Genomic DNA, 17,211 nt, shown 5'->3' with positions numbered 1-17,211 from the left:
TCTGTCGATAATGTTTCTGTAGTGCTTTTTCAGCCCTCAGTATGTGACTGTGCAGGTGGTGCTGTGGGTTAGGTTCCTGACTTCCATGTTACGTGGTCTGTGATTGAATCCCATGGAACTATGACTTTATTTTTTAACAAACATTTCTTTGAAAAAATGAAACGTTTCCCTTGGTCAGAGATTAAATAAAACCTCACTCGCACCAAACAAATTTATATTTCTAAATATCACAACATGATCGAATTTAAGTCTTTTTAATAACAATGAATACTCATCTATGCGTTACAAAATAAACATTTATATTGATTTGAATCGCGTTTTGATTTAAATCGTAAACGCGTGTTTAAATATATGTGTTTAAAGGCAATATACTGTATAAAAGCGCTGATTCTTATGGAATGTGTTCCGCCGGGGATTCAAAAAATTTATTTATTTTTAATCGCGTATCTAAGGAAAATAGCAGTATAACTTTGTTCATGCACATCATTATACAGTATCTCATTTTGTATTTCTATAAAAAAAAATCGTTTGCCCAGCCACTATTGTTGTTATTGTTTTTATCCTGTAAAGCGCTTTGAGGAGCACAGCTTTCTCAGCACTTAGATTACTTTTTGACACCATCCTTACACAAACCAGAAACTGATTGTATTTTCCGATGACACACAAGTGCAAAGATTACAGATTTTAATCGTCTTTTTTCTGAACCAGGGAAAATCTGATCATGTTTCTCTATAACAATAATAAAAAACTTTATTTTACATATCACCTTTAAAAGTGGCATCTCAAAACAATACAGTAGATGTAAACCACATGTTACAAAGTAAATACCCAGACAAACGCAAACGCGTTTTTAATAAAATGCTTTCATTCATTCAGCAGAGAGAGAGCGTAAAACCTGGGTGTAACAGCTGTTCCTTTTTCTGATCACTCGCTCTCTGGATAAACGTTTCACCTGTCCTGTTCTTTGTTTTCCTAATTTGCCGATTATGCCTGCTGCGATCCACTCCTGCCCTCACACCTAAAGAAGACTATTTTAAATTTCTTTACGGATCCTTAAGGTGATATCACATAAAGGTGATATGTAAAATAGTTTTTTTATTGTTGTTATAGAGAAACATGATCAGATTTTCCCCGGTTCAGAAAAAAAGATCTAAAGTATACTAGTTAAGGAAAATAAATCGAAACGGGGAGAAAGCTATGCTGAAAGTTTATTAAGATACTTAGAAGACAAAGATATCAATTTATTTTAGTCAAAATTTTATATATCACCTTTAAAAGTGGAATCTCAAAGCAAAGTAAATACCCAACACTGATTGTACCCATCTGTCATGCTAATAAAACACCTTGAATTGAATTGAATTGAGGGAGAGAGGGGAGGAGGGCGAGAGAGATAACCAGGACGCAAGGCAAATAAGATACACTCCACAGGCATTCACAACAGCGACATATGAAACGTTTGCACATATAGTTATTACTTGGTTTTCAAAGTGCAATGAAATACAATATTGTTGTTGTTGCTGTTCTTGTTGTTTTTATCCTGTAAAGCGTTTTGAGAAGCCACCTTTAAAGGCGATATATACTGTAAAAGCGCTGATTCTTATGGAATGTGTTCCGCCGGGGATTCAAATTTTTTTTAATTTTTTTTTTAATCGCGTATCTAAGGAAATCTCAGTTTAACTTTGTTCATGAACAAACAGTGGCATGTTACATTATTATTAGTTTTTTTTGTTAACAAGCCTCACCAGTTAATGTGAATCGAAACCTGTCTTTCTAGCTTTTAAAGTCGTGCGATGTGTAAACCACAATTCAAATAGAGAAAAAAAGACCTGACTGACAAGGTTTAAGATGTGGCTGTCAATGTTGGATTAAAAAAAACACATTGCCCGACGTTTGTTGCATTGCTTGAAAAATATCTTTATTTCGAGAGACTAGATAAGTAATTCAAGTGTTTTTTTAACTTCCTGAAAAACAACTAATAATTTAACTATATGCGCAAACGTTTTATGATATGTTGCTGTTGTGAATGTCTGTGGACATGTGCTGGCTGGACAGGAGGCTCTACTGTACACAGAGAGGGGCGGGAGGAGGGGACAAGCCGATACATACTCTAAGAGTTTGATTAATAGGGAATATAATACAAAAATATAGTACTAAAAATAAGATACACTCTACAGACATTCACAACGGCGACTGTCAGAAGATAGGACACAGCGGCTCAGGCACCCGCTGAATGGAAAAGGGGCACTTTAATGTTCTGTATGGCTAATACTAAAGCCAATACTAATATTCAATACTTTAATATTCTTTTCTGTATGTTTAACAATAGTGGGTACTGGCCTAATTCGTCCCTGCTCCCGTTGTTAGGTGTTAATGTGTTGTTAAGTGTGAATTTGTACCTGTTACCCTGAGGTCTTGCTTTTTTTCTGGAAAACCATAACTCTGGTCTTGTCCAGATTGACTGTCGGCGCCCAGGTCTGACAGTGCTGCTCCAGCAGTGCCAGGTTCTGGCGCAGCCTCTGTTCTGTGGGCGACAGCGGGACCAGGTCGTCCGCACAGAGCAGGAACTCGATTTCCGTAATTAATGCAGATCATTAAATCAAGGGACAAAACAACTATTGCGCCCGGGTCCTCAATGGGCTTTGACGTGCTAATGCGTTGGTTTAATAATCCGGATGTTTAACCTTTAACTGTTTTTCCATCTACAGTATTGCTTTGAGATGCCACTTTTAAAGGTGATATGTAAAATAAAGTTTTTTATTATTGTTATAGAGAAACATGATCAGATTTTCCCTGGTTCAGAAAAAAAGAGCTAAAGTGCTACACCTAACTTTCTTAATTCGATGTATTTAAAGCAGTGAACTACTGTAGGTGTAACATAACATTCAGAAATACAATCGAGAATAGTTTTGTGGTGTTTGTTTAGATGACATGTTCCTAAAACGTATAACGTAACAAAATTAAAGACGATTAAAATCTGTATTCTTTCCACTTGTACTGTATGTCATCGGAAAGTTTCTGCTTTGTGTAAGGATGGTATCAAAAAGTAATCTAAGTGGTGAGAAAGCTGTGCTCAATGTATTTAAGGGACTTAAAAGTAAAAGGAGATGCTTCATATTGCTTGACTAATTTTAAAAACTAAGTTATAAATGCAGACGCTCTCTCGGTGCCGCGCCAGGTGTAAATATCAAAATATACATTCGTCTCGGGCAGAGGCCGAAGAGCGCCCGGCTGGGGTGCGCGGGGAAGAGCAGGACAGGAGTGAAAGTGGTCAGGGCGGGATTTAGGAAGGTGTACAGTCTGGGCAGGTATAGATTACACTTTTCTAAAACGTATTTGAAAAATAAAAACGATTACAATCTAATCCTTCCACGTTTGATCCCAAAATCCCAAGAAATATAAATCTAAACGGGTAGAAAGCTATGCTGAAAGTTTATTAAGATAGTTAGAAGACAGAGATACTGTATCAATTTATGTTGCATTAGCCTGATTATGATTAAAAAGACATATATAATTAAACACGCGTTTGCGATTTAAATCAAAACACGATTTAAATCAATATAAATCTTTATATTGTGACGCATACTGTCCAGCCTCCATTTCGCTATAAAAATTTACTCTATTACACACACACACAATAGAAGCAGGAAGCAGAAGCAGGGCATGTTGTCAGAAGGGAAGAAGGTGACTATTCATTGTTATCAAAAATGACTTAGAATCGATCATGTTGTGATATTTTGAAATATAAAAGTCAATTGATTGTCCATAATATTGCTATTCTATTTTTTCGAAGAAATGTTTGTTAAAAGAAAAGTCCAGCACCAGCTGGATTTGAACACACAACCTGTGAGTTGGCAATCGGGCATGTGGACCAGTAGGCTACAAGGGAAGTCACATGAAGAGAGAGGCGAAACAGCCCTACACAGCCCTGTCGCAGTACATGAATATAATCATATTGTTATTAATTTCTTTAGATACGCGATTCCATATTATATTAGCAGAAAATCTTAAAACTACCACTTTTTCACATGCTATTTCACATGCTAGTTAAATACTTCGATGCTTAAAATCGTTAGGGAGAAATGGAATACCGGTGTGTATTTTTCCTTTAAAGTACCGATTCCTGGAATCTGACTGGCTGACACCCTTCTGAAGTGGTTCCATAAAATCTGGAATACAGAAAAGAAAGCGTTGATAAAAAAGCCTGGATTCTCATGTATCTCATACAAGTATCTTTTAATACAGTCTTTGCTGTGCTCTCGAGGATCCTTGTGATATTTTGAGCTCTAGTTGAATGATAAGTGTTGCATTTTAAATCATTTTCGTAGTTAGAAATAATGAAACGCCCAGTTAAAAGCAAGGGAGTTTTTAAGCCCGTTGAAGTAAAACAAAATGCCTGACAAAGTATGGCTTGGACAGATTCCAAGTGCTTGTACAAATGTGCTAAAGAAATTATACTTTGAGTATACAGCTTGTCCAAAGTCATTCATTATTAATACTATTAGTAATATCTTCGGTAAAGGCTTTGATGCATAAATATTTCTGATAAAGGTAGGTTGTGTACTTTTGTCCAACTGAGCAATCTTGCTTTCATAAAATATACCAACATTTTAATGACTGATGATTAACATGCTGTAATACACAGTTCAAAATTAAAAGCTCAAATGCTGTACATGAGAGGTTAAGCTCCCCCTGGCGGTTTTACAAGGTGATACTTGTAAAACACAAGGTGATACTTACAAGGTGATACTTGATACGCGTGATACCGCGTGATACCGCGACACGCCCACCGGGGTATGCCGCGAAATACCCCACCCATTTTGAATGGCTGCATCTGTAGGAAGCAGAACAGCGCAGTCTCCAATTACCCAGACTGTAAGCACGGGGATAAAGCTTTGTTTGATTTCTGAAACCCTTCCTTTACACCCTGTTTTCATTCAGGTAAGGGTCAACTATATTGACAATACTACTGACAGCAGGAAGATTAAAATATTCTTTACTCAGCAGCTTATTAAAAACAGCTCCCATGATGTTCAAACCGATTTTTTACACAGAACACTGACACAGCTTTGTGTTCTGAATCTCTTTTTCTCGTGCTTTTATTTAATGTGGCACAATGCACTGGGATAGGGGTATTCTGTTCACAAACTAATAACATTTAAACCACAGCACCCACAATGCTGTGTTTTGCACACTAAGCAGGTCCTCTGACTTTTCCCAGCTTTGTTTTGGGTTGTGGAACCTTTCTTTATTTTTTTATGATTTTTTGAAGATACTACAGGTAATACACTGGGATAGGTGGGTCATCTTCATGGCTCAATAGCAATTCAAATACAACAGCCACACTGCTGAAACCAAGTGTTTTACACACCAGACAGGCCCCCTAACCTCATACAACCTTGCTGTGGTTGTGGCCCCTTTCTTTATTTTTTTATGATTTTTTCAATATGGCACCATTAGACAGGCGGTACATGGGGATAGGGGGGTGCTCTTTACGAGTCTTCAAGCACAACAGCCACAGTGCTGCAACCAGGTGTTTTACACACCAGACAGCTCCCCTAACCTTATACAACCTTGCTTTGAGTTGTGGAACATTTCTTTATTTATTAATGATTTTTGGACTGTAATCAAGTGTTGTGCTCACTAGGCAGGCCTCCTGACCTTTCACAGTCATACTTTGTTGTGTGAAACTTAAATTATCTTTTTAGGATTTTTTGAACATGGCAACTTCCACCGAGATGGGTGGGGGGTGTGGGGGTGCTCTTCAATAGCTTTTTCATCTATACACACAAACGGATGTAACCAAGACACTCAGAACCTGTCACGCAGGGGCTGACTGCTGAGGATAGGGATCCATTGTGGTGCCCTTGGTAGGGTTGGCGCGAGACGCAGGTGTAGTCGGAGTAAACAGGCAGGGGTCCGAGTCCGGGAACGTGTAGTACAGGCGTAGGCACAGAATCGACAGGCGAAGGCGTAGTCGAGGGACTGGCAGGGGTCGGAGTCCGAGAAGGCGTAGAAGTTGCGTCGGTAGGCAGAGGCGTAAACGAAGAGACAGGCTGGGGTCAGGATACGAGAAAGCGTAAAACAGGTGTAATGTTACCATAGCCAAAATGTAATGTAGTGTGCTCTCTGAAGGCACCAGTTCTGTAGGGTTTGGGCATTTACTGAGACAATTATTAATTGTAGCAGTAAATCACAAAATTGATCCAAAAGAATCCAACCATGCGACATAACTCAAACAACGCACACACACAGGTAGTAATACACGAGGATACATTTATTAATACATAGAATATGCATGTAAACCTAACAGATCTTATCGAGAGGGTTATCAGAATACAAAAGGTATATATTCAGTCAGTTACAAAGTGTTACACATATCAAGAGGACATACGTTCAGTATCTCATTCATTAAGACCGTTTCATAAATGAACTTGGTTATAACTTCTACATTAGATACTCAAAACAAGTACATAACTCTTAGGAATTAAATTGATATCAACTGGTTGGGATAACAATTGAATTCTCGAGCTGTAATGCATTGAAGTTGAATACTCATCCAAACTCTGGGGATTCAGATCTCCTGCGGGCACAAAGAAACAGCTGCAGGCTGTTGCTGTCCAATCCGCGCTCTCTGGCTCCGTGCCAGGCTGTGCTGTGCGGCTTGCGACGGTGCGCTGCTGATGCTCACTGACCGGCTAGTTAGTGTTGGCTTTAACTAGCAAAGTTTGCGCACAGGAGAAAAGATGACTGTGGGTCCCAGCAAGTCAGGAAGAGGACCGGTTCGTTCCTGATGAAGAGCTAGTTCTGAATAGTGATTCAGCTGTCCACAGTTCCGACCTGTTCACGAGGCCTGCTACTGGTGCTAACCTCGGGTGGATCCTCTGGTTACTCTCTGGCAACCTCCGCTCTAGACTCTTAGAACAAAGGAAAGTTTTGGCACTCGGACACACTGGCCGTTCCGTGGTTGTCCGGGCTGAGTCTCAGGATGGTCAGGAGGCGCTCTGCGAGAATGTCCTGCCCTTGGGAGCCTTCTGCTCCTGGGCCGTCCTGCCCTGGAATTCTCCTTTGAATTCCCTTTAGAAAAGTCCACAGAATTCTCCACACTGAATCCTACCTTCTGAATCTTACCGAATCTCTCAGGCTCTCTGTGTTGCCTGTTTTTACCTGGAGGAACTTCAGCTCGTTGATTGGCTGAAAGTTCCACGGGCATCAGAGTCCCATGTGGGTTACTCGGCCCTACCAGTCCCTGATTGGTTGATCAAGGTGAGATATGAGTCACTTAGTCCTGACACTTAGTAATGCAGTCCAGATGTCCAACTGGCACTCCCTAGACAGATAGGCGCCAATGGATGACCATTGATCATGATAACCAGGCTTAGCTAAGTGCATCCCCATTTGGGAGCTGTCCTAGGAAACCTTACCAAAGTAAACCTTAAATCAGCCTGCATGAATAGTTTCTCTGTGGCTGCACCACAGAGATGAACAGAGAAATGGGGCTTAATTTGGGAAAGCTCAGAAACACTTAATTCTGCCTTATTAATAAGCCTCGCCGCTACACAGGCGAAGGTACAAAATCGAGTGGCTAAAGCGGTTGTCGGAAAAGCGGGGTCAAGGTCCAGGGGAGAAGTCATAGTAAGGCAAAGGCGTAGTTAGTGGGGAAGCTCCGGGAGAGAATCTCAATCGTGAGCAATGACCGGGGGACAGATGAGGGTCTAAGTAGAGGACTGATTGACGCGTGCACGTTTGGTACGGGGAGAGCTCGTGGGAATGCGGGAGCGCTTGACTGTGTGAGGGAGATTCGTGACAGAACCAACAGAATCAACCTGAACTCTTAGAAAAACAAGAATGCCCCCGAGACACCTGCACCCCCCTCCTGGACCACTCTGGTATCAACACCCCCAAACCCATCCATACCAGCTAACAAGACTCAGAATCGGTGCAACCCTCCAACCTGGACCAAGAGCAGGATGGGACAAGAACCTGCACCACACTACGTACATAGGTTTGTATTTTTTGGCTGAAGATGAAAATCTCTAACACAGATTGTTTTGGTTCTAGCAAACAATAATAATAGTTGTTAAAATCCAAACACACATAATGTGATCACTCTCTGTCAGTATGTGTAACATTCTGGGTCTGGGCTCCTTTGTATTTGGGCTAAAGAGAGTTCAACAACATTATTAAAAGCACTGATATCATAATCTGACAAGAGACATTGTTTAGGGGAGACTTGACCACCCACTGTCCCCCTGGTATCGTGAAGCTCATTGTCCTTTAGCTTTCCAAAACCAGAATCACTTGGGACTCCAGGGGGATTGGTGTATGCAAAATATGAATTCCTTATGCAAGAAATTGTATATGGTCAATATAGTGATCATATCTTATCAGCAGATGGTAATCTCCAAGGAACAAGTAATAGGTTTATTCCATGCTGAAAAATGATCAAATGATTGATGAACCCAAGTGATTCTGGTTTTGGTAAGCTTCACAGTCTCCGGCGCACGCGGGAGAGACTCACACGGGATTTCTTTTTTAAAAGTTTATTTTCTCAAAAATTAGAAAAAAAAACACGGCAGGGTTTCCAGGGATATTTACAAGTCAGGAGTACAGCAGGCCAGTAGCAAGGTATATCTCCCTCTCTTGTACATGTTATTTTTCCCCGTATAAATGTGTTATAGTTAATTAAAAAAATTAAACACGACACAACATCATCATTTCTACAATTCCTACTGTATTTCTGACCTCACCTCACTGCCCGTCAGTAAACCCGTCTCCCAGTGTGAGCAGTGGACAGAGAGCTGGGAGAGAGTCAGCCTGTGTTCATGAGTCAGTGACGGGTTTAATCTCCACACTGACAGCAGGCAGCAGCTCAAGGTCTTTATCTGAATCCCAGGTATAGAAGACAGGATAGATCTTCTCCCCCTGAGGGAAGACCATGTCAGTGAAAGTGTAGACATGAGCTCTGGACTCCACTGTGTAAAAGGAGACCTTCCTCTCCTCAATATCCACACACACCCCCAGCTTCCTGGGCTTCAGACTGAGGGGGAGTGGGGTCACAGGGTTAGTGAGAGCAGATAAACTCTGATAGGAGGGTCAGACTGAACAACAGAACCGATTCCCTCCAGGACCCTGATCTGATGGGGAGAAGAGTTGTTGTAACACAGACAGAAGAGCTCACAGCAGTAAAACTCATCTTTATTACAGGATCATTTTTACCTTAGTTTACATGATTTATTACATTACTTTGTAATAATTCATTATAAAAGATACACACTGTACAACTGCTCTTAATGTAATCAGTAAGTCAGATATTGTACATTATTTCTTTGAAGAACGCATGGAGAGGCAGGTACATGATAATAAAGACATTTTGCCGACACATTAAAATGAGTGAGAGTCAGGGAATAAAAGCGAAAACCTGTAATTATGTGGTGTTTAATAATACATTTGTGGGCAATTTTATCACTTAAATTATATTAAAGAGAATATTACAGCTATCAAAATATGAACAATTGTGTAACCAAAAACAGTGTTTTCTATGCACCAGGTTATTTTTTGCAAGAAAAAAAGGAACATTTAGGTTGTAGGGAAAATACTTGTTTGTGATTAACTGATTAACCTTGCTCACTTTTAAGCTGCACCCCTAAGTGGGGTTTTGAATTCAAATTATAGTGTATATATATAGCTAAAATGTTGTAAAAAGTCTCTTTTAGTCAACTAAAAGTAAGACATTAAAAATTGGTGACTATAAAGTGACTATGACTAATAGACTAATAGACACTGACAGGCTGAAGGAACTGAGTTTCTTTAGACTGAAGGGAGTGTCCCACAGTTTAAGTGAATCTGTATCTAGTGAAGCAGTCAGTACAGTAAAATGTCAGTGTAGTTATTGGTTCTATGGTGTTAAATTTAGAGATGTGTAGTTAAAACTGATACGAGTCACAAACATACACAGTTTTTACATTTTTAATGCACAAATGTTTTTGCAGAATTTATGATGTTTTTCTGTGTCTGACAATGACATTCCTGTAGTTAGCAATCAGGTGACAGCTGTATTTACTGCACAGGATCTCCCACTGGTCATGTTAGTGGTCTGTCTTTGATGGTGTTGAGGTGCTGTATCCCCTGTGTGTTCAGGAAAGGAGAAGGAGGAAAACTCATAGACTCACAGGACACTTCCAGGAGAGAAGCTGTGCAGGACGTTGCTCTGAGACTCCTGTCAAGATTCTGATCACCCAGTAAATAAACCTGTGAACTTTGGTTTTGCTGTTTTCTTCTCTAAAAATACTTTTAAATATGTAGTAATATGTAGTAATCATGAATCAGTGTTTTATGGTAAATTAATCATTTTAAATTGTAAATTTTAAAGATTGATAAATTTAAGGGCTTTTAAAAATAAATCAAAATAAAATGATAACAGTGTCTTTACGTACATGATTTATAAAGCAGTCCACCACACATTGAGATTTTTCCTACCATACTTAATCACCTCTATTAATAAGTTTTTTTAAACAGTTTACCACCTGTGCAAGTAGTCTGTTGTTCTCAGGTAATTTAACACTGACCAAAATGTCTAAGAGGAGCTAAGAAACACCTTCTGTATCTCAAACACTGGCTACAGGGCCCTGATAAAAGGACAATTTACAAGACTGACACGGAGCCCAAGTCCGTGAAGAAAAAAACCTGCCGCTGCCACCAAACAGATGTAAAACCCTGAGTGGGGTTTTGGACTTTCATATGAAGAAAAACAGAGCTTTCATCAAACAAAGCAGTACAGTAAAAATAAACCAAAATAAGAACATAAAATACCAAATACTGAATATGTACATATTGAACCCGTCTCCCAGTATGAGCAGTGGGCCAGAGAGCTGGGAGAGAGTCAGCCTGTGTTCATGAGTCAGTGACGGGTTTAATCTCCACACTGACAGCAGGCAGCAGCTCAAGGTCTTTATTAAGATCCCCAGTACCGAAGACAGGATAGATCTTCTCCCCCTGAGGGAAGACCATGTCAGTGAACGTGTAGAGATGAGCTCTGGACTCCACTGTGTAAAAGGAAACCTTCCTCTCCTCAATATCCACACACACCCCCAGCTTCCTGGGCCGCAGACTGCGGGAGAGAGGGGTCACAGGGTCAGTAAGAGCAGAGAAGCCAGGGTAAGAGTCCAGACACCAGTAACCCTGCTGGGGAGAGAAGCTGAACCCCCCTTTCCTCTCTGCAGACTCTCTGGTCACTCCTAATCTCCACCTGTCATTCACCTCCACCTCCCAGTAGTGTCTCCCTGAGGTGAAGGGCTCCCTGCTCATGACACAGGGCCAGATATCAAATCTGTGAGGATTGTCAGAGAGACTCTTCCTCTGTCCAAATCTCACTCTCTTCCCATCCTCAGACAGGCTGAGCCCACAGTGAGCTGTATCAGGGTCCAGAGTCACAGCAGCTGGGGAATAAAACACAAACATCACAACAGGCTCCTGCCAATCACAGTCCAACTCAACTCCATTAGACTTTGAAATGTCTTTGTCCCCAAACACACCGAGAGAGAAACACAAGTCAATTACTAATGACTGCTCTTCCCTTCCAGAGAAACGACATCTTCTGTCACTGTTTCACTAGTATTACACATGCAAGTGATCCCCAATATCCTCTAAATACAAACATTAAACATTTGTTTTCACATGGATTAAACTTTTTTTAAATGATTTATTAATAAAAACAGGACAACCTGTCTTTTAAAACGGTTTATTTCAAAGTTCAGCAGCTCGTTCATCTTCTCTAAGACCATTTTCCTGACGACGCAGAACAAAAAAGTGTTGAATTCAAAGACTGAATACTGCTAATTTTTATAGAATGTAAAATGTCAAAAGCAAAATATAAGAAAGCCGTCACACTTACTTTAAACCAGAAATAACACATCCAGAAACCCGGAGAGAAAGACGAGAGAAACAGAGGCGCTCATACTGACTTCAGACTGCTCGCGCTCACTGTCCGCCTCTCTGATAGGAGACACCAGCTGTCAATCAGTGATCTCTGTCCACTGAAAGACGGGGGTGGGGCTTGTACATGTTAAGAGCGAATGGGGGTTTTAATCGATTCAATTCAAGGAGCTTTATTCGCATGACTAATGAATACTGACTTAAAACTCAAGTATTAACCCTTAGTACTTTATACTGAATAAATACTCTCCTTCATTTGTCTGCCTGTAAATCTAGTGAAGACCAAAGAGATTCTTCTCTCAGTTCTTATTTTTTTACTCTTGGAGCACAGAAAGGCTGACACAGCTACCTACATGAATTTATAAGACACCTGACTGATTTCTGGACATAGAGCTTTCTTTAGTGCACTGATTAGAGCGCCTTTATTTCAGTGATGAGAGAGGTCGCCCTCTTCTGGACACTGCAGCTCTGAAGCCATCATGACAACATCTTCCACTGATATTTCACACTTATTCTGTGTAGAACAGGACACAGTGTCAAACACTGACTTACTCCACAGGAGAGTCTATCAGTCTGGAAACACAGACACCCTCTAGATCGCTCCTGTTTGAAATGAGGTCCCCAATATCGCAGGCAAACACCCCAATACACACCCACTCTGGTGGGACTAGTGAAATAATATTGACACTCCAGTGTCATTCTTAGTGAAACACACCACTGGGTCTCTTAATGACCAGGACCATGTGAGAACACCAGCTGGGCTGAAGAGAAAGACCCCAAAATTATTACCCCTGGCCAGTAAGACGATCCCTACAGCCCCAGTAAATACCCCTCTTAAACTAACCATGAGCACCTGACTCTGACATGTCCGAGCTGCTCTGAGGAAAACAGGCCACAGAGACACTGACTGACTTCATGTAATTGAAACACTGTCAGTAAAGAGAGATCAGAATTAATTATCCCCTGTCCTGAGAGGAGGGCAATTCTCAGCTTAATACTCTACTGCTCCCTCCTTTCACAGTGCTGGCTTGAGTAACCGAATTTCTTATTTTGGCAGGAAATAAATAATTTATTAGTCTTGGCCTAGGAGTAGTCACTCAATTCAAATTAAATATCCCCAAATATTTTAATAGAGTAATTTATACACATACATTCTTAGACACACAGTCACTGTGTCACACTAAGAAGATAAACTAAGATGGAAACTGGAAAAATGGCATCCTCAATACGCATTCTATTTGTTTTGCTGTTTTGTCTTTATTATTTGTCAGGAAGGCCATCCGAAATATGATCGTATGCAATTGCTATCCATCAGAGAAGCGTTAAAAGGTAACGGATTAAATGCCTTCTTCTTTCCTGAAGAACTATTAATAAACAACATTCCCGGACTCTCATCACCTGCAGCTGGTGCTACATTGGACCACAGAACAGGTAGCCGGCGAGCTGGAGCGCTATCCAGGTTCAGGAAGCATCTGTACAGACCCTGTTATCCTGCTACTGTCAAATGTCCGCTCTCTAAGGAATAAAATTGATTAACTTCTGCTTCGTATACAGTACAAACTGATGACAGCGAATGTTCCGCGTTATGTTTGACTGAAACTAGATAACCTGGACATCTCCCCAACAGGTTTTACAGTGCAAAGAGCAGACAGGTCAGTTAACGTATCTCATAAATCTAAAGGTGGAGGCATTTGTTTTATGATAAATCAGTGCTGGTGTAAGAACTCTTCAGTATTACACCAGGTTTGTTCCCCATTTATATCCATTAAATGCAGACTGTTTTATTTATCCAGAGAATTTGCATCAATCGTCAATCGTGCTAACTGGCATTTACATTCCACCTCAAGAGAACGCTAGAAGAGCTGTATTTGAACTAGTGCAACATATTGCTACTGTGGAAAGGTCCAATCCAGACTGCACAGTTACAGTGCTGGGTGACTTTAACCACGTTAACCTGACTGCCACATTACAAACAGCAAGTTAACTGCCAGAGCTGATAGAATGCCAGATCACTACTACGGCAAGTTGGACCCTGCCTATGCCTATTTTAAAGCACCACTTGGAAATTCAGATCACGCAATAATTCTGCTTATTCTGATTTATAAACTAAAATTAAAAATCATCCAATCAAAAGTTAAATCAGTCAAGGTCTGGTCCCCAGAAGCTATAGAAAGCCTGAGAGTGTCACAGTAGCCGGTTCTGACTCCTGTGAGTCTGTGTTTAAGACCCCATGCGAGATGGTATAATCTGGAAGTCTGGGGAAGAAACAGCAGGGTTGATATGGGTTGACAAACAGGGGGCCTTGACTGTAGTGATCCAGTGCCCTGGGGGAAATACAAGGCAACCAAATCCAGGGAAGTCCAAAGGGGGTAGTCAGGGAGCAGTCCATTATCAAAAAGCCGGGAGATTCATCCAAGATGAAGATCCAAGGGAAGGGGAATCAAGACCAGGAACACAGAGATATAAAAGCATAATGGAACCAGGTGCTCCGAGCCCTGGGCTCAGAGGTCAGGACATCTGGGATGAAGGCCTATGCCCTCAGGCTTCCTCCAAGCTTGGTGGTAGCTTGCCTTCAGACGTCCGTCTTCCAAAGCTGAGCCAGGAACTGCGGAGATGCTGGACTTTTAAAGCAAAATACAAACGAGACACACCGGGAAATAATAAAGCTAATCGATAACAGAAAAGAGTAGGAGCACCCTCTACAAGAAGGAAGTGGAACATGACAGAGAGGGCGTTTTGAATGTACAGATTGGAATGTATTTAGCTCTGTGAAGAGGTATGCATTCCTACAAAGCCTTTCAAGATGTATGGTAACAAGAAACCATGGTTCTCAAAAGAACTGCAAGACTTACGCTGTAGGAAGAATAAGGCTTTTTTTAAGGGTGACGGGACTGAACTGTGCTCTGCAGTGAGGAAAGCTAAGAGCAACTATAGTAAAAAACTAGAGGAACAATTTTCTGACAACAACTCAAGACCAGTTTGGAGGAAAATTCAGGAAATTACCAACTACAAGGAAAAAAACACCTTACTGGATGATGACCCCAGTCTCCCAGATAAACTCAACCAGTTTTATACTCGCTTTGAGAAACCCGATGTGAAGGCCTTCTCATTACCTTCATTGTCGTTTACCCCTCTGTCTCCTCCATTCTTCACCCGTACCGATGAAGTGAAAGCAATCCTCAAAAAACCAAAAAAAAAAAAGCCACAGGCCCAGACAATTTGCCAGCTGCAGTCCTCAGCTATTGTGCAGATCAACTGGCTCCTGTGTTTACCAACATTCATACTTCATGTCTTCAGCAGAAAGTCCCCCACAGTTTTAAAATATTCACTGTAATACCTGTTCCTAAATCTCCAAAAATACCCCGCCTCAATGACTACAGACCAGTTGCTCTGACTTCGGTGGCTATGAAAGCTTTTGGGCATCTAGTGCTCAAGCACTGTACATCTCCCCTGCTGGATCCTCACCAGTTTGCCTACAGGGCCAACAGGTCTGCTGAAGACGCCATTAACCTGGCTCTCCATTGTATACTCCAGCATTTAGAGAAGCCACATTTTTATCCCCACATCCTTTTTTCGGATTTCAGCTCAGCATTCAAGACAATTAATCCACATAAATTATTCAGCAAACTGACGGACTGTCTGGGTGAATAACAGGACCTCTTGCCCTCTGACTCTCAGCACAGGTGTGTCCTATCTCCCCGGCTTTTTCCCTTTTCACAAACAACCTCACATCTCAGGATGATTTATTTTTTTCAAATATGCAGATGACTACTATTGTCGGCCTCATCTCAAATAATGATTGTTACCGAAAGCAGATTGACTTGGGAACAGCTTGGTGTTTGGACAATGACCTTCTACTCAACATTTCTAAAACCAGGGAAACCATCATTGACTTCCGACGTATTGAGAACACAAAACACCCAGTCTTCATTAATGATCTTCCTTCAGAGACCACAAACTCCTTTAAATTTCTGGGTATATACATAAACAGTGATCTTAAATGGAGCACTAACACTGACCACATAGTCAAGAAAGCACAGCAGAGGATGTTGTTTCTCAAGCAACTCAAAAAACCCAGAGTGAACCGATAATTCCTCCTTTAATTCTACACAGTCATAATCCAAAGTGTTCAGACAACCTCTATTACAGTCTGGTGTGGGAGCTTGGATAACTATTCAAAAGGCAAACTCAAAAGGATTGTGTCCAAAGTTGCAAAAATTGTTGGCTGTGAACTCCCTTCTATCTCATCTCTCTACTCCAATCATGCCAAGAAAATCATCTCAGACCCCTCTCACCCAGTTCATAATCTCTTTCAGCTTCTCCCTTCTGGAAAACTTTTCAAATCCTTCCTCTCAAGGGCTGCCCGCTTCAACCTCAATTTCTTTCCCACTGCCATACGAACTCTGAATTCACTTTGACCTCTGAATTCCATTGTATAACTATGCTGCTACATAGTCCTGTCCTGGGAAGAGCCCTTCATTGAACCATGTAAACCTCAAATTGCAGCTCTAAGTCAAAATGTCACCTTAAAATGTGCACATCTGAGTGTCCTGTAATTAATTCTGGCAGAGGAAACCTTTTTCTTTTTCAGAGAAACCTTAACAGTCCACTGTCATTCTTCACAAAGAGATTTTCACTCTTCAGATTAACTCTTCCACCTTGAGTCGAACTCAGATTATTCCTCTCAGCTACTCCATGTCTCTCAGACACAATAATCACAAACATAGACACCTTGTTGTTCTGAACTCAGATTAACCCTCTACACCAAGTTTCCCAGATTCACCTAAATCAATACCAGTCACCTACCATAATGAGACACTGGAGCAGAAACACCAGAATATTCTACCACAGTGATTCTGAAAATCAATGTAAATCCTTTCATCTCAAAACAAATTAAGATGCCCTCTTTTATACTATAAAATGACTCATATTGTTGCTGTGTTTTCCTTTCACCCTGATTGTCCAGACAGAACAGGTCCTTGTTTCACAGGATGTTTCACACTGCATTGTATTGCTACAGGTTTCCAATAGGTCTGTTGCCCTGGTAGAGAGGAGAGCTGGGTCAGGAGTCTGTAGTGTTATTCCTGGCTGGGAAACAAGCGGGAAGGACAGTGGTGTGGTCATCTTGTGCCCATAATCCATACCAGACAGGTCAGACACTGCATCACTGTATCTCTTATATTGTGGCTTCAGACTTCTTGTTTCTAGTCTGTTTGGGTCATGACTCATTAAATCTACAGTATTACAGCAGTACATCTGCAGAATAGGAACAGCCTGATG

At 41.0% G+C, this 17,211-nt stretch overlaps 2 protein-coding genes across 10 annotated transcripts in view; one reads left to right on the top strand and one right to left on the bottom strand.

Moving 5' to 3' along the window:
* Positions 1-17,211, top strand: part of LOC148659669 (butyrophilin subfamily 1 member A1-like) — a 236,850-nt gene that overhangs the window by 57,591 nt on the left and 162,048 nt on the right. The window lies entirely within an intron of this gene.
* LOC148659670 (butyrophilin subfamily 1 member A1-like) overlaps positions 10,001-17,211 on the bottom strand; it is a 117,340-nt gene continuing 110,129 nt past the window's right edge. Inside the window, exon 10 of the mRNA XM_088637482.1 lies at positions 10,001-11,435. Within this exon, the coding sequence (XP_088493608.1) occupies positions 10,891-11,435 (545 nt within the window). The 3' untranslated portion in view covers positions 10,001-10,890. The remainder of the gene's footprint in view (positions 11,436-17,211) is intronic.

This window comes from Lepisosteus platostomus, chromosome 6 (assembly GCF_059453375.1).
Source record: "Lepisosteus platostomus isolate fLepPlt1 chromosome 6, fLepPlt1.hap1, whole genome shotgun sequence".
Taxonomy (NCBI): domain Eukaryota; kingdom Metazoa; phylum Chordata; class Actinopteri; order Semionotiformes; family Lepisosteidae; genus Lepisosteus; species Lepisosteus platostomus.
This window is presented reverse-complemented; position numbering and strand designations above follow the sequence as displayed.